The 19,016-nt window shown below is 34.1% G+C and overlaps 1 protein-coding gene and 2 pseudogenes across 1 annotated transcript; all 3 read right to left on the bottom strand.

Annotated features, from left to right (window-relative positions):
• Positions 1 to 2,288: 2,288 nt before the first annotated feature.
• On the bottom strand, positions 2,289 to 4,677 carry LOC115965191 (annotated as a pseudogene).
• Positions 4,678 to 7,131: 2,454 nt separating this feature from the next.
• On the bottom strand, positions 7,132 to 9,759 carry LOC115965190 (annotated as a pseudogene).
• A 1,139-nt stretch (positions 9,760 to 10,898) lies between these two features.
• LOC115963057 (probably inactive leucine-rich repeat receptor-like protein kinase At5g48380) lies at positions 10,899 to 11,553 on the bottom strand. The gene has a single exon (XM_031081946.1). It carries the CDS (start codon positions 11,541 to 11,543, stop codon positions 10,968 to 10,970), a length of 576 nt encoding a protein of 191 aa, XP_030937806.1. The 5' UTR covers positions 11,544 to 11,553; the 3' UTR covers positions 10,899 to 10,967.
• Between the last annotated feature and the right edge of the window lie 7,463 nt (positions 11,554 to 19,016).

Below are 19,016 nucleotides of genomic sequence, written 5' to 3'. Positions count from 1 at the left end.
TCAACCTATTTGTATTATAGTCATACTAATTTATTGATAATTTGATACATATGATATAAAGTGGTCAAAGCGTAAAAAAAAGTTGTAATAACCAAGTTTTATTATTTTATATTTTAAATTAAATTATAATTTTTAATTACAAATGTTAGAGGAACTCAAATACAAAAACTTAATCAGTAATTTTGCATCTCAAAAAGTAAGAAAAATATAATTTAAATAAAAAATTCAATAAATATTAAACTCAACAACCCTGAAGTTGTTGAGCTGGCCCTGGTCTAATTCACATATTTGCTTGGTCATTTTTGAGCACTCGGACAATTATTGGATAATATCATAGAAGTTTAGCTTAAATGACTAATATGACTGAGAATTGTTTATTGATTTCGTTTTCAATGAGCTGAAGGGGCATTAACTTCGACTTACATACTCTGGACTTTCGACTACCATTCTTTACGGTTGCATGACTTGGAAAAATAGAATCAGCAATTTCTTTTTGTTTTTTTGACTTCTGACTCAGCAATTACGTTTTGTACGTTCCTCCAAAAAACTTGGCTCAGTCCTCCAAAAAGAAAATGCTCAAATTTCAGCCATTTCTTCCAAACCACATTTTCGAGAATTAAAGAATCAACACGTGTTATCAATTTTCCAGTTTGAAATTTCTTGAAAATGATTGTTTTGATATTTCTCTATAACTAGTTACGTACAATGTTTCTACCTCTGAATATTCTTACTAAACACTCAGAAGCAAATGGCTCATAGTGCCAAACTCGTCATAGCCCTACTTCACATATTTGCTTGGTCATTTCTGGGCATTCTTGAAATGAGCAATGGCACAGAGACTGTTATCTACTGCTTGAGGTCGATTAAAGAGTCACTAGAAGACCCTTACAATTACTTAAAGTATTCATGGAATTTCAGCAACAACAGAGAAGGTTTCATCTGTGAATTTGTTGGGGTCGAATGCTGGCACTCTGACGAAAGCAAGGTACTAAATATCCGGCTGTCGGACATGGGGCTAAAGGGCCACTTTCCTCGGGAAATCGAGAACTGAACATCGATAACGGGTCTAGACTAAAGTTTTTAGACCTGGACCGTTCATTGAACTGTAAAAGGGAGAGGTTTAAGGTTTTTGAGGTCGAACTGAGGTCGAACCGGGGTCGAACCGTGATGACGTCATAATTAATTTAATAATTAATTAAAGCCTAAATATAGATATTAAATTTCTAAAACTAGCAAAATTGACAATATATCAATACATGTGAGGGAAATTTAATGATTTTCAAGTATATATTTAATAATTAAATAAGAAAGTTAATAAAATAAAATAATAACCATGAAAACATTGAAATTTATGATTAATTTTTGAAGTTAAATATCTTTGAAGGATTTTATTTATAATTTTTTTTATTCCTTGTAAGAGATGGATAATTTAATTAAGTAGAATAAAATTGTATTAAGTTGTTTGTTTGTTTGTTTGTTTTTTTTTTTAAATTGATGAGGGGTTGGACCGCATGGTTCCCACCGGTTCGTGCAGTCCAACCCCGATTTTAGCGGTTAACGGAATTAAAAAAAATTTGGTTTTTTATGCTTAAAAAATCGGTTTTCATTCCGGTTCCCGGTTTTCACGGTCCGACCTCCCAGTCCGCTCTGGTTCTGAAAACTATGCTCTGTATCAGACACAATGGTTGACTATTTTGTATTAGTTATAAAATGAAAGTCTCTCGCTGATAGCAGCCTATACAATTTGTCCACCAACAAAACATCAAGATGTATGGAGTTTAGGTGATAGTCCAAAGCTAATAGTATTCTTTGTGATGCCTCATGTCTGTGATTCGAACCCTACTTCTACCTGTTCCATTGTTTAATATAAATATAAATATAAATATATATATATATATATATTAATTATATTATATAATATATTATATATATATATATATATATATATATATCTCAAGATGTACCTGATTTCCACAAGAAATATAACATTTTTTTGGGGGAAATTTGAACAATTATTCCAAACCCTCATCTCATCATGACTAGAATAACAAAGACCGATAAAAATGGAGAACATTTTTTTTTCAATGGACCATGCATTCACAAAAACATAGAAATTTCCAGTTTTTTTTGTCTTTTTTTAAGGGGGAAAACGAAGAAAAAAGACTATGGTTGACAGAAAAATTTTATAGCTAGCAAACTACAAGCATAACCCAAAACCAATTCTGTCTAAAGTCTACATATATTTCTCATGGAAAAAGATACACTTTCTATGCCATACATCAATGGGTCTATGCAATTTCTACCGAAACAATTTCATTTGAGGTACTTGCAGTAGCAATTTCTATTTGTCTCAATAACTCAGAGTCATTTGCGATGCCATATCTCTCCCCAAGTGTACTTACTGTATTGTACAATTCAAACATTGTTGGCCTTTGACTAGGAAAGCAGTTAAGACAGGTACATGCAATTCTAAGAAATTGAAAGATTTCACCATCATATCCTCGACCAATCAAAGATTTATCAATGACACTGTAGAGATCGGAAGAACTACTCAAAAGATGAGTAATCCAATCAGCCAAACTCCTATTCAAATTGTTCGAAAAATTGTTGATTTGAATGGGTTCCTTCCCTATAATTAGCTCAATAAGTAGAATTCCAAAGTCATACACATCCTTTTTAACAAAACCCAACTCCCAAACACCACTGTCTACAAAAGAGCTATTGCTTGAGTTAGAGTCATTTGAATCAATGAACAAAATCCCTTCAGAACTAGATATTTTTGCCCCGCCAAAATTTGATATCTTGGGCACAAAATTCTTATCAAGTAAAATAGAGTTTGAACTCAAGTTAAGATGCACTACTCTGAAATCTCACTTGTGGTGAAGCCATGCTAAGCCTCTTGCAATACCGATCATAATTTTAATCCTCAAAGGCCATTCTAAGATCTTGTCATTGCCTTCCTTTGCATGTAGCCAATCATAAAGATTGCCATTCGATATATATTGGTACACAAGAAGCTTTTCTGTCCTTTCTCTGCAGAATCCCAAGAGGGGAATTATGTTATTGTGTCTCAATCTATCCAATGCCAATAGTTCACATATGAAGTTTTTTTCAAATGATTGACAACCATGCAACCTCTTAACTGCAAGGGGTGAACCATTTGGAAGCACTGCTTTGTACATCACCCCCATCTTTCCCACCCCAATGGCGTTGTCTATGCTGAAATTGTTAGTTGCCTTGCTAAGTTTCGTAAAGTTCATTTTAGTAACCATTCCCTCAAATTGAGAATTCTGCAGATCAATAATTTGCCACTCTAGATTAGTACAAATTTTAAGTTAAAACAAAATTTATCAAATGGATGTTTCTTTTAAGGGGCTGCATGATTGCATTATTATTATCATTATTGTTGTTTTTTTTTTGGGGGGGGGGGGGGGGGGGGGGGGGTGGTGGTGGTTGTGGGGAGGTGGAAGAAACAAACCCTATGTATTTTTATTGCTGAAAAGGGAACCCCTATTGTCTTTAGTTTAATACTTAACCCCATATGGTATTATTAATTGTGTAAACTGTTACACATTCATGAAAACAAACAGTAAGTTGTTGACGTGATTACAAGTTTCCAAGGGATTAAGGTACAACATGAGGTTTTGTGTTACAGTCAAAATCCCTACAGTTACACGATTTCATGTTTTGATGGAAAAACCACATGGATTTTGTATATTTTTCCAAAAAATTGTAGAAACAAGGAATTGAAAGAAGCTTCTTGAGTTTATTAGAGTTAGATAAAGTACCTTTTTGGTCGCTTCTTGCAGGAGCCCCTGAGTTTGTGACTGATTAACTTGCTCAGCTTCTTTTTCCTCGTTCTTACTAGTCCTCTCTTTTGACAGTGTCTTCTTCTTATCTCTTTTCTTGTCATTAATGCAAACCACATAATAGGACATAAAAATAGTCATTGCCGAAACTGTAGAAACCACATAATCAACCACAAACCCACCTTTGAAAGAAAAGTCGAATTTCAATCCCCGCTTTGGAGTTTTACAGGGTTTCAAAGCCCTCCCACAAAGTCGCTCGTTGTTAGCAAAGCTATCAGCCTGAAAACTGGCATTGCCAAAGGCAGGGATAGACCCTGACAACATATTGTTAGACACTGAATTGATTCATACGACTGAGTGGGGCTAATTCGGGAGGGATTTCACCAGTTAGTTGGTCGCGGTCAAGTAAAAGGCGATTTAGATAACTGCAATTGGCAAAGCTCTTTGGGATTTTGCCAGAAAATTTGTTGCTGGAGAGGTTGAGGGTCGTGACAGAGGGGACTAACTCTGCGATGTCAAATGGGAGGGGTCCAGAAAGCTAGTTGTCAGAGAGGTCTAACCCTGTTAGACTTGTGCCGTTTTTAATGCCCCGAGGGAACTGGCCCCTGAGCCCCATGTTGCTGAGACTGATATCTAAGACCTTATTCTCATCGTCGTGCCAGCATCCGACCCCATTAAAATTGCAGAGGAAACCTTCGGTAATGTTGTTGAAGTTCCATGAATTAAGGTAGCCGTAAGGGTCTTCAAGCGAATGCTTAATTGACTTCAAGCAGTCGATATCACTCTGTACGCCGTTGCTTATTTCAAGAAATGACCAAACAAAGATTATGCAAAAAAAAGCACTCAACACTCTGGAATTTAGAGCCATTTGCTTGTAAGTATATTGCCAATAAAACGCAGACCTAAGAAGCGTTATATGTAACTACTTATAAAGCGAAAAAGATGAAACAAAGTAATTTTCCAGGAAATTTCATTAGTTCTTGAATCTTCAGAAAACTGGTTTGGAGGACGTAATTGGCCGAGGGTTACAAAGAGTAATAGTTAGCAGAGATGTAGTCAAAGAAGGCTAGTACATAAATTCAAAGGCTGCAAACGAAGTCAGGGGATTTAAAAGCAAGACAAAGAATGGACGATAAGTATTGTACGTAGAGTAATACCTTTCTCGGCCTTTTGGCTAAGATCAAGTATTGTACGGAGAGTGGAAAGCTCTCTCTTATTTTATTTCTTTTTTCTTTTTTCTTTTTTTGTCTAGTATACATGCGATTAAGAATTAAGGAAATTGGAAATTCAAAAGAAAAATAAAATAAAATAAGCTAGTGAGTCTTGATAAAATAAATAAATAAAAAAGTTGGAACCTAGTCTTGAGGGAAATATCAAAGTGGACTATTTTTTTTTTTTAATTTTAATTTTTGGATAAATTTGTTTTGAAAACATCAATTAGTAGAACAGTTTCCTATTTTGTAGGCACTTAACGTGGAGTTAGAGATTTTCCTCAAAAAAAAAAAAAAAAAGGAATTGGAGATATATTTTTACCGGTTGTCCCCAAGTCTTACTCTTATTAAACGTAGAGACTAGGAGCATTTTTGAACCACATAAAAGTCTAGTACAAAGAAGGGAATTCTATTATAGATAATGTATAGATAGTGTGCTTGTGTGTGTATATATATATCACAACCTTCCTAAAATGTCAATTAACAAATTAACAAATGTCTTAACTCCTGAGGATATATAGCCAATACTAACCCTTTTATTTTTTATATACAATTATAGTTAGGGTCAGAGGGTTTGAATTTGGATGTCTTCCTAGGAAATATCATGAGCTACCAATTAATTGAGCTATAAAGCTCTTAATTATTAAATGTCACATTAGCTCAAAACAATATAAGTTTACTTTTAAAAAATTGTAAATCATTTTGTTTCATACTTAGTGTTCATTTGCCTACAACTTAATTGATAAGTTTTTAGGTTTTAAGTGAAGGTTTTTAAAATTAAAACATTACTTTTTTCTTTTTTCACATTTTCAAAGTTTAAGTATAATTTATAACACTTTCAGCAAAAACAATTATTAAAAAAATAAAATAAAAAACTGAAGAAGCTGAAGTCAAATGCATACTTGCGCTTTGTTTGTTTGGACATTAACATTTTATGGAAAATTATTCATTTTCCAAAAAATATTTTCTTGAAAATTATTTCATATTTTTAATGTTTGGTATTGACCTTCAAATGAGTTGGAAAACTACCATTTGACTTCCTTTATTTAGTTTTGAGTGAGATAAAACCGCTTTTCTTATTTAGTTTCAAATGAGATAAAGTTGTTTTCAAAAAAATATTGGTTGCAACTAACTTTATCTCATGCCAACTTGAATAAAGGAAGTTAATAGATAGTTTTCTGTTGACTAATTTTTCTTTTTGCTACTACAAAATACAGAAAAAATACCAAAAACTATCTTCACATAAGGTTTTTCATTGAAACAAACGGATTATTGAGTTATATCAACATTAAACTATTTTCTTCTAAAAAAAGGCTTTAACGTCTTGTTCTTTTTGTTTCAAATATTTCTATAATGCCCCAATCTTCATGTCAACATTAGTGTCCACTTTGAGGCCCATACTCTTCATGACTTTGTTTCTTCTTGAAACAAAACTAGGGAAAATGCATTATTCACATTTAGATATTCAGCCCACATTTATGGTCTTCACCTTTATGACATCCAAGTAATGTGGGATTCCATGGATTGCAAGTCTTCACCTCGTTGCACCCATGCTTGTCCATGTTGCCTGTGCCTCTTAACTTTATGGGTCAGTGGGTCACTAAAATCCACCCCCTTACAGGAACATATATCCTTATGTGTGGGTCCCCCACACTTTCAATGGGGTTCAAGCTCTAATATCATTTGTAACACCCCAATCCTCATGTCAACAATATTTTTTTGTTTCTCCCAGGCATAAAGCTAGGGAGAACACGTTGTTTATATTTAGATATTCAACCCACATATAAGGCATTCCACTTTTCCATTCCCAAGCGATATGAGATTCCATGGTTTGCAAGCCCTCTCCTCACTGTACCCATGCCCGTCCACGTGGCCTGTGCCTCTTGGTCACTGCAATTTCCTTTTGGTTCTTGTTTTTGTTTTAAAAAAATTATTTCTTTAGTCTGGTTGTACTGTCAAGTTTTTGAATGTTTATTTCTATTACGAATCTATGAGTCTGAATATATTGTGATTAAGTACTTCATGTATTTGAAGTTGATAGTTTACTAAAATAGTGTAAAATTGTAAATTGAAGTTCAAGTTGATAAGTTTAGTCAACACTATTTATATCTTTAAGGTGTTTGTGAAAGTTCATTGTTGTTAGCAAAGCTATCGGCCAGAACATTGGCATTGACAAAGTAAGGGAGAACCCCTGACAACATATTGTTAGAAACACCAAAAGTTTTAATACAACCAGGGACGCCTAATTCGGGAGCGATTTCACCACTTAGTTGGTTCTGGTCAAGTTTAAGGACATTTAGATAACTGCAATTGACAAAGTTCCTCGGGATTTCGCCAGAAAATCTGTCGATTGAGAGGTCAAAGCTTGTGAGAGACGGGACTAACTCTGCTATGTCAAATAGGAGGGGTACTGAAAGTACATTATTAGAGAGGTCTAACCCTGTTAGACTTGTGCAGTGTTTAATGCCCCAGGGGAACTGACCCCTGAGCCCCATGTCGCTGAGACTGAGATTTAAGACCTTATTCTCATGAGGGTATCAGCATTCCACCCTAACAAATTTACAGATGAAACTTCAACCTTGCCGTTGAAGATCCATGAATATTTAGGGTAGTTGTAAGGGTCATCAAGTGAATGTTTAATTGATTTCCGGCAGTCACTAAGCCTATGCCTATGTCAAGAATATTCAAAAATGAGCAAGCAAATTCGTGAAAAATAGCGAAGCGAGTGGCCCTAGGATTTCAAGCTAGGTGGGCGAAGTATAAGAAAAAAAAAAAAATCCAAATAAGTATCTATATAGTACTAACTAACCATCAACCATGATCAATACACAAAATCATTGTTTCTTAATATATTAAGATGCAATTATCTACCAACAAATACCAAAAAACGCATAATAATATTGTTTCTTAAGAGCATCAGTTGTTGCAAAAAAAAAAAAAAAAAAAAAAAAATTTATTTTCACAAACCAAAACTTACTTTTGCTACTTTAATATAGCATTTGAAATGTCTCGAATAGTAGTTTTTTTGGTATTTGGTGTTTCAAATACTAAATATTTAGCATTTAGAACACCTAATGCTAGTACTCTAATATTGGGCGGACTATGATTTTTTATTTTTTTATTTGGATGAATTGCAAATTACATCCCTAAAATTTGGGGGGATTGGATTTTTCACCTTGAAATTTTAGAATTTGGATTTTACTCCTAACATTTGGGAGTGTTCGAATTTTACATCCTAATATTTTAGAATTTAGATTTTACCCCCTATATTTTTGAAATGACTAGATTTTACTCCTTAAAGTTTGGGAGTGTTTGGATCTTCAAACATTTCAAATTTCAGGGGATAAAATCTAAAGTTTGAAACTTCAAAGTGTAAAATTTAAATACCCTCAAACTTTAGGAGTGCAATTTACAATTTACAATTTTTATTTTAAAGTTTTGTTTTTGTTAAATTTTTGAGTTGAGTAGTTGCTAATCGGGCTAGACTAATTAAAGAGAATGGGTCTAAGTTTTTGGAAGAGGGGAAGCACAATTCTAAATATATATATATAAAACCAATAAAAAAAATTCTTTTTTTTTCTCTGGGCTCGGGGGATCCAATTTTTTTTTTTTTTCTTTGGGCCGGGGCCTCTTGGTTCCGACCCTTCATGCATTTGCTAGTCAGTGTATCGCAAGAAAACGCAGGCGTAAAGATTCGTGCGTGTAACCACTTAGAAAGAGACATATTGAAACAAAATCCTTTCCAGGAAATTTCAGATTGGAAAATAGATCATTTCCATTAATTCTTGGAGCTTCAAAGAATATATAAAAATTGAAGCCAAGTCTAAACTACTAGATTAAGCAATTTTCCAAAAGTGGGTGCTGAGTCTAATTTTCCAAGTCATTGCACCGTCAAGAACGCTAGTTGAGACTCCAGGGCATGGAACACGAAGTCAATAAACAATGCTGGAAAATTAATGCATGTAAACGAAATTTCTTTGAGCTTGTCCAACAATCTGTTGGTTTCGTGCAATTTGGGTGGAGGATATGTCCCCACAAATTGTTTTCTTTCGTTCCTATTCGTATTTATCCTCAAAAGTTTTTAAACAACAGAACTTTGTAGGCAGAGTTTAGTTTATTGAAAAGGGGTTTTATGTTGAAATCCTTTTTGTGATTTATAATGTTGAAAAAAACTTATTTAATACCAAATGGAAAATTCTATTTTCACCTCAAATAATAATACAGCGGATTTATTGATATATCACACAAATTTATTGGGAATTCCATGAACAAGAAGATAATTTAATTTTTTTTTTTTTAAGTTGTACCCAGTGAATAAAGAAATAAACAATAACCAAGCACATCGTTTTGGCAAATGGAAAACCAATGAAGAATTCTTTCAAAGAAAAACCACTCCAGTAACCAATTGTATAGAAAATTCACTGGAAGAACCAATTACAATAGTCTACTTGAAAAACATTTATACAACTAGCCTCTCTTTGTAACCTTAACAAATGTCGGTTTCCCCTTCACACTGCAGTGGCTCCAAAACCTCTAATTCTTATTTCATGGGATAAAGATAACAAAAAGACAGTGAAGGGCAGAAAAAGTAACAAGAGAAAACTTACCATTTAAGAGGGTCTTCCCAGGAATCTGTAATACATTTCAAGCAAGAGATATCACTCAAACTACCAGAACTCAGGCTAAACGTACCTGGCAATGACCAGACAAGAATGTGGAGCAAACCTAAGCTCTTGCATTAAGAACCATTTGGGTTAGAGATTTTAGCAGCATGACTATTGACATGAAATAAGATGCGGAGGACGTGAAATTACATCAAAAAAGAATTAAATTGTAATATCTTTTGCTTGTAGAAGCATCAAAGTGTGTACATACGAAAAACAACTCATTTGGATGATATGATAACAGGAATGAGAGTATGGCTAATCGGAGCTAAAAGAAGTAAGGCCAAATCTGTAACACAAATCCAGTATGTTAATCTTGGGTATAAAACAAGAATAAGAAAAGGGTGGTTCCTTGCATTTTCCAAGAAGAACATGTCTGTTTTTCGTTTTCTTTTGGCCAAGAAAAAACTGCAACCTTTTTGTTATGTTACCCCAACTTTTTATTTTTCTAATCGTCAATCACGGAGTCAACGTAGGCCACAATCCTTGCTATAGTTTCTACTTCCAGATTTTTTTTTTTTTTTTTTTTTTTTTTTTTTTTTTTTTTTTTTTTATAATGAAAGTAATTTATACGCCATGATTGATTTTAAGAAAAATTGATTAAGTTGTTATACTAAGTAATTATGTAACAGAGCAGTGTTGGCCACATTCCTGAAAAGGACTACGTCTAGATTTGTTCTGTTTTTCTGTAGAGCAGTCGTGTGTTGGGCCAAGCTGCTGTAGATGTCAAATTTAAATTTTAGAATTGGACATAGGCTAAACTAAAAACAGATGGCTAGCAACATGAAATTTTACCTCAGATAATAATATAGCGGATTTATTGATAGATCACACAAATTTATTAGGAATTCCATACACTAGAAGATAAATTTATAAAATTTAAAAAAAAAAATAAAAAATGCTGTAACAATAACCCAGCACAACGTTTTGGAAAATGGAAAACCAATGAAGAATTCTTTCAAAGAAAAACCACTCCAGTATCCAATTGCATAAAAAATTCACTGGAAGAACCAATTACGATAGTCTACTTGAAAAACATTTATACAACTAGTCTCTCTTTGTAACCTCAACAAACGTAAGGTTTCCCCTTCCCACTGCAGTGGCTCCAAAACCTCTAGAATCCTTATTTTTTTATTTCTTATTTCATGGGATAAAGATAACAAAAAGACAGTGAAGGGCAGAAAAAATTTTACAATAAGAAAACATAACCCAAATAACGTTTGGGACAGCAAATATGTTACATATATTTCAAAATGTGAAAGCTACACTTTTTATATCATGCTTCAATTGGTCTCTGCAATTTCTAGCTCAACAATTTCATTTGAGCTACTTGCAATAGCAATTTCAGATTGCATCAATATCTCAAAGTCATTTTTGATGCCATATCTCTCCCCAAAAGTACTTACTGTATTGATGTCAATTGAGCTACTTGCAATAGCAATTTCAGGTTGCATCAATATCTTAGAGTCATTTGTGATGCCATCTCTCTCCCCAAAAGTACTTATTGTATTGTACAATTCAAGCACTGTTGGCCTTTGACTAGGGAAGGGGTTAAGACAGGTACATGCAATTCTAAGTAACTCAAAGATTTCACCATCAAATCCTTTGCCAATCAGAGAATTATCAATAACACTGTAAATATCATATGAATTGCTCAAAAGGTGAGTTATCCAATCAAACAAACTCCCATTAAAACCATATGAAAAACTGTTAATTTCAGTGGGTTCCTTTCTTGTAATTAGCTCAAGAAGCAGAATTCCAAAGTCATAGACATCCTTTTTAACAAAACCCAACTCCCATACCCCACGGTCTACAAAAGAACTATTTCTTGTGTCGATGATATTTGAATTCATGAACATTAACCCTCCAGAACTTGATATTTTTGCCCCCTAAAAATTTGATATCTTGGGCTCAAAATTTGTATCTAATAAGATAGAGTTTGAACCTAAGTTGAGATGGACCACTCGGAAGTCATACTTATGGTGAAGCCATGCTAGGCCTCTTGCTATCCCAATCACAATTTTAGTCCTCTAAGGCCATTCCAAGATCTTATCCTTGAGTTCTCCTTCTCCTACGTGTAGCCAATCATAAAGGTTGTCATGCAATATATATTTGTACACTAGAAGTTTCTCATTCTATTCACTGCAGTATCCCAAGAGGGGAACCAAGTTATCATGTCTCAATATACCCAGAGCTGATAGTTCAGATAGGAATTGTGTCTCATATGATTGACAATTATTTAACCTCTTAACCACAAGAGACCAGCAATTTGGAATCACTGCCTTATACATTATCCCAATCTTTCCCATTCCAATGACATTGTTTGTTTTGAAATAGCTAGTCGCCTCACTAATTTATGTAAAGCTCATTCTAGTAACCATTTTCTCCATCTGAGACACCTTTGGATCAAATCATTTGTAATTTTTGCATTAGTGCTAATCAGAATTTATATAACAAAATTTAACACAAATGTTTCTTTTGAGTGGTTGTATGAACAATCTACTCATGACAAATTAAGGAGAAAGTATCTCATTGGAGATCATTTCATGGAGGTGGTATATTGTATAACAGTTGGATACAATACACCTTTCACATACGGATGCGTCCCATTCTTGCAGGGTCTATGCCCATGTGAGAGGAGCATTATTTGCCAGTATTAAACAAGTAATAAATCTCATCTCATGAGGCACCCCTCTCGTATTTGGTTCTTCCCTAAATATCTACGGCACCCAAATGTGAGAGGGGCTCTCATAACATAATTTTTCAAAGGGCAAGAAGCAGAGAGTAATTAATGTTGAATTGAAAGGATCTAGAATATGCAAGTAAAGCTTTCTCTGTGACAGTGTAAGAGGGCTTCTTCGATATTTTTAACATTGTTTTGGATTGTAATTAGGAGACAAATATATTTGTCATTTTTTCTTTTGAAAATATTTTATTGCAATCATGTACTGGACGAAAAGAAACATGAAGATGGAAACAAACAGGCTCTAAGAGATTACCATCATGTTCTTGCTTCTTTCATCACTAGAACACCATCGGGTTCCTGCTTTCATTAATTTCTTGTTCTTCTTGGATCTTGGTTATTGCCTTCTTCACAAGCAATATTGGCGTATTACGAAACATAACAACTACCACCGTGACCATAGCGACAATCCAGCCTACCAAAAATCCTTCTTTGCATAGAACAATAAACTTCTTAGGAGAAGGTTTGCAAGGTTCCAACGGAGCCCCACAAAGTCCCAGATTGTTAGCAACACTAAACATGCGGAGTCTAGGAGGCTGGTTAATTTCTGGAGGGATAAATCCCGTTAGCTGGTTGTTGTTAAGTCGAAGGACACTTAGATAGGTGCAATTCATTATGCTCTTAGGGATTTCACCAGAAAAATTGTTGGATAAGAGATCAAGGGAGGTCACCTTCAGGAGCAACAAAGATATGTCAGACGGTATGGTGGTTGTAAGCTCATTACCTGACAGGTCTAGACCATAGTTTTTAGAACCAGACCGGATCGGGAGATCGGATCGTGAAAACCGGGAACCGGGATGAAAACCGGTTTTTGAAGCATAAAAAACCGGATTTTTTTGTTAATTTCGTGAACTGCTAAAACCGGGGTTGGACTACACGAACAGGTGAGAACTGTGCGGTCCAACCCCTTAGCAATTTAAAAAAAAAAAAAAAAAAAAAAAAAAAACAACAACAACAACTTAACACAATTTTATTCTACTTAATTAAATTATCCATCTTACAAGGAATTAAAAAAGTTATAATTAAAATCCTTCAAAGATATTCAACTTTACTTCAAAAATTAATCATAAATTTCAATGTTTTCATGGTTATTATTTTATTTTATTAACTTTCTTATTTAATTATTAAATATATGCTTGAAAATCATTAAATTTCCCTCACATATATAGATATATTGTCAATTTTGCTAGTTTTATAAATTTAATATCTATATTTAGGCTTTAATTAATTATTAAATTAATTATGACGTCATCACGGTTCGACCCCAGTTTGACCTCGATTCGACCTCAAAAACCTTGAACCTCTCCCTTTTTCGGTTCAATGAACAGTCCGGGTCTGAAAACTTTGGCATAGTTTTTAGAACCGGACCTGACCGGGAAGTCGAGTCATGAAAACGGGGAACCGGGATGAAAACCGGTTTTTGAAGCATAAAAAACCGGATTTTTTGTTAATTCCATGAACCGCTAAAATTGGGGTTGGACTGCACGAATCGGTGAGAACCGTGCAGTCCAACCCCTTAGCAATTTAAAAAAAAAAAAACAACAACTTAACACAATTTTTTTTCTACTTAATTAAATTATTCATCTCTTACAAGGAATAAAAAAAATTATAATTAAAATCCTTCAAAGATATTCAACTTTACTTCAAAAATTAATCATAAATTTCAATGTTTTCATGGTTATTATATTATTTTATTAACTTTCTTATTTAATTATTAAATAGATGCTTGAAAATCATTAAATTTCCCTCACATATATATAAATATATATATATATATATATATTGTCAATTTTGCTAGTTTTATAAATTTAATGCTTTAATTAATTATTAAATTAATTATGACGTCATCACGGTTCGACCTTGGTTCGACCTCAAAAACCTTGAACCGTTCTCTTTTATGGTTCAATGAATGGTCCGGATCTAGAAACCTTGATACAGAGTAACCTCACACTTTGTACATTTGCATATGGATGACCATTTCTACAGCATTCTTTCTATAAGGCTGTAACCATTGGTAACATGATATTCAAAAAAAAAAAAAAATTGGCTCTTATGGATGGGGACATTATAGTTATCCTTGTTGCAGTCAAGTAAACAATTTTAATAATTCTAATAATTAACCATTCCATGCATTCTAGCTAGTGAAGGAAGGTTTGTGTATTTATTTAATCATGAGGCATCATAGTAGTTAATTTGTACTTTTCTTAATTGACTAGTGACTAGTTCTCTAGTTGATCTTAACTAAAATAACCAATGTTCATTTGGGGCAAATAATTCAAATGAAAACACGTATTCATTTGGATTATTTATAAGGCCTCTGCTGGCAAACATCAAAACCTTGATAGGCAAGTCTTGCCCGGACTTCGTCATCATGCACTTCATTTTCTCTTGATACCCAATTAAAATTAACTAGCATTTTCGAATTTAATTCAAAGAGCTGACATTGAATCCTGGACTCGGTCAATCCATTTTTATTGCTAGGTTTTCCTTCCTGCTTTGTCTTTAAAAAGTCAGTGATTTCAAAAGGTTTGTTGGAGCTTCAATAGGGTAGATGATCCTCAATATGTACATGTAAATTTCTCTATTCATAATTGTTTTCTTTAATTCCTTTTGGTTTGCATTTTTTTGAAGTCATTGAATGCAAGGTGGACAAAATTGGACCAAATAGGGCAGAGTGGACCGAATAGGATTAAAGTGAACCGAATAGGACTAGTGTCAATTAAATAGGACCAAAGTGGATAGAATGGACCAAATAAGACCAATGTGGACAAAATAGAATCAAAGTGTATAGAATGGACCGAATAAGACTGAAGTGGATTAAATGGCCCTAATAGGACTGACGTGGACCAACGTAGACTGAAGAGAACTAATGTGGACCAAATAGGACTGAAGTGAATACATGAGGACCAATATAGACCAAATAGGATGAAAGTGGACCGAATAGAACCAAAGTGGACCGAATAGGACCAAAGTGGACTGAATAGGACTGAACTGAATACAATAGGACCATTGTAGAGCGAATAGGACCAAAGTGGACCGAATAGGACCAAAGTGGACTGAATAGGACCAAAGTGGACCAAATAGTATTTTTGAATATTTATCATTTTTATTTCATTTTTAGGGCTCATATTTCTAATTTCTAATGTACCTTCTTCTTCTTTTGTATTTTTTAACACAGAACTAAAGATTTTAGCCCAAATATTAAAAAAATTCATGCTTTTTAACCCAAAAATTAATATAAAAAATGAATTTTTGAGCTAAACTTGAAAAGTCAACCTAAAAAAGGAATCAATTAAAGGCCCAATTAGTCCTGTGGGGGTGATAAACTGGGAAGCCCATACCAATATATATGTTAGGTCAGGAGCCCAACCTAAGGAAGAACTCCTCCTTGGACAGGCCAGGCCAAAGAGAAAGGGGACGGTCAGCCATCCAAAAGTGATGCATTGGACCACTCCATGAAAGAGGATAAGTATTAAGAAAGAAAAGGACAAAGAGAGGCGTGGAAATATCTAAGAAAAAGCTGCTACTAATACATTAAGTGTTTTGCAACTAATTGAACCCAGCTTTCCAGCCTTTACAACCACTCCCAACGACTTTGGGAAAGGGCTGATAGGACAAGTATCAGCATCATAAATCTAAATCTACACATGGACAGTGGAGATGGAAGAAAGATAGCATAAAATAGAGGAGAGCACCAAAAAGAAAAGGGGGGATTAGTAAAAAGAAGAAGGATGAACAACATATGAAGAATCAACCTCCTCGTCGGACAAAATTTGAGGATGACTCTCCCTAATAAACTGATGTTACCTTTCTCTCTTTATCACTTGGACATGTTGGTCGCTTGTCTAATTCGCTAAGGCCCAAGTTTCCAACCCATTCTCTACAAATTCATTATATTGGGCTCATTGGATCAAGGCTACATACATTTTGGGCCTGGGCCCCAAATCGTGATCTTACAAGTCCAAAATGGACCAAAGGGGACCGAAATTGACCGAGTGAACCAAGTGTACCAAATAGAACCAAATGAAATCAAATTAGACCTAATAGGACCGAATAGATATTGTTTAATTTTTGGGAAGAAAAAATTATTTTCAACAAATTTAGAGAAAAATTATACTAATAATTATTTACTCCCTCACATCTTGTGGGTATGGGACTAATTTTATTATAACAGCTTTATAATACCTATTTAATTTGTATTAAGTGTTAATATAACCTGAAAAGTATTGTTTAGTAATTGTTTACTTACAACAACTACATTATTCATTTATTTCTAGAAACAATAAAATACTTAAAATTAAATTTATAGATTTATGAAATTGTTATTGTGAGGACTAGATTTGGGGCTTAGCCCAAGAAGAAGGGACTTAGGCCCAAAAAGCTCAAAACAATAAATTTGTAAAGAGTGGGTTGGAAAATTGGGCTAAAATGAGTTGGACGAAAAGATAAAATGTCAAGAAGAGGAAGAAAGATTGAATTCTTTAGAGGAAATCGTCCTCGGCACAATTCGAGGAGATGAGTTCTTGTATATTTCACACAAGTTTGATTAAAGATTTGGTTCTTGATTGCTATAGTGTTTCTCTTGTGATTTTTCCGATCCCCCTCTCTCTTTGCATCTTTTCTTTTTTATACTCTCCTTTGCTTTCACCTTTGCCCTCCACATGCTTGCCAAATGTCTAGTGTTGATGCTTGTCCCATCAGTCACTTCCATAAGTCTCTGTGTAGTAGCTGTAAGGCTGGTAACTATTGTTCAGGTATCACCTCCATATTAATGCGGCCAGAGAGTTAGTTGCAAAGCAATTAATGCGGTGGTAGCAACTTTCTTCTTAGATATTTTAGGACTCCTCTCTGTACTTTGTTTCTATAATGCTTATCCGTGCCAGTAGAACCTCTTGGAACATCCCCCTGGATAGCAACCCACCTATTTGGACCTCGGCTTTGTCTAGCCGAGGATGCACTTATCCTCGGCCCACCCCACCATGCCATTATGACCAAAACTAACTTCTTCACTTACTAACATAACCTCTTCTGACAAAGATTTATCCTCCTTAGACAACTTCTCTTCCTCGGCTTGGGCCATGGGCCCAATATATAAACAAATAATGAACTCCTAGGCCTAACGTCCCTAAAGTTATAAATCAAAATCTTGCACATCACACGATGACATACTAGCATATAAATATCAATGACATAATACTAACTTTTGTAATTTATTTGATGTTCTCCACTAAAAAAATTTCACCCCTCTTTTTGGTAACCAAACAATGGTTAGAAACTAATAGTGGCACCCACTAACCACCCTCAGACAAGACTTCATTTTGTAAAGTATAAGGGACAACACCGCTTCACTATTACATAGGCCTATATCTGAGACACTGGGGATCTTCATAGGCCTACTTCAATTTCAAACGAAAGCCCAACAAACCAAATCATGTGCTAGCAATTTCCTCACAAGAGATGTTCAAACTTCAAAGAAACAAAGTCACAAAGTTTTTTTTTTTTTTTTTTTTTTACTTGTTTTTGATAATGACAACATTTGATGCGGCGAGATTTGTTGCATGTAGATATTGTCCACTTTAAGACTCATATTTCTCAAGATTTTGTTTTCCCCCAAAGCATGCAGTAGTGGGAGAAAAGGTATTTACACATTAAAGGGATGTAACTCTTTATAAGCATATTCTCATGTACTTTTCTAGGCAATGTGGATGCGGCTTTCTTCTTGTACCATTCAAGGAAATTCAGAATTATATCTATGTATAGCATTATTAATGTCAAATAGATCCATAAAATCATTCAAAAAATCAATTAAATATGAATTTTAAGTACTTTTTATTATTCCTTATTCTTATAAAAAAAACAGAAAATAAAACCATATAAAAGGAGCAAGAAGCCAAGAACACGAGGAATCGATCTCGTACCCATTTTCCTATACCCTCCAGTGTAATATTGGTGATACTAGCGTGCAGCACAACTCACTACAAAAAACTGTGGCCCCTTTGCCCACCCACACCCCACCCCCCAAAAAAAGTTTCCATTGTCATTGCCATTAGATATGGTCAGCGAATATATAATGGTTTATAGCAACTTTCATGTCCTCAATATATAGTTCCGTCCCTACACTAGAAGACCCTTACAACCACTTAAAAGATTCATGGAACTTCAGCAATACCACAGAAGGTTTCATCGATGTAATACTTGTTATATTTTTTTAATAGACATTCAGTGTTAGAATCCTCTGTTTTCACTTGATTTTTTTTTTTTTTTAAATGATGATAACTCACATACAAAGTGTGGCTGACATGTGTTAGTGGATTTTTTTTCTAATATTTTGAATTTTAAATTATTGTTTTCTTATAAAGCATTCTGCTTTTGAGTGTTTTAATATTAAATTCTCGAATTGAGAAATGTGTATTTCGATAATGCAAGTATTTCACTTAATCTTGGAAAACATTAGATTACTCTTGTAACTTTTTATTTTTATATTCAATTGTTAAATAAGAGAGGTAGAGGATTTAACTCGAATTCTCCTTACAATAAATGAGATCAAATCATGCCACTAAATTATAAGTCTTCTCACTTTATTTTTGCC

Source organism: Quercus lobata, chromosome 10, assembly GCF_001633185.2.
Source record: "Quercus lobata isolate SW786 chromosome 10, ValleyOak3.0 Primary Assembly, whole genome shotgun sequence".
Classification (NCBI taxonomy): domain Eukaryota; kingdom Viridiplantae; phylum Streptophyta; class Magnoliopsida; order Fagales; family Fagaceae; genus Quercus; species Quercus lobata.
This window is presented reverse-complemented; position numbering and strand designations above follow the sequence as displayed.

What these genes read in the sequence shown, in the direction of transcription:
- LOC115963057 (XM_031081946.1), bottom strand. Translation starts at nt 11,543, where the DNA reads ATGTTCATGAATTCAAATATCATCGACACAAGAAATAGTTCTTTTGTA.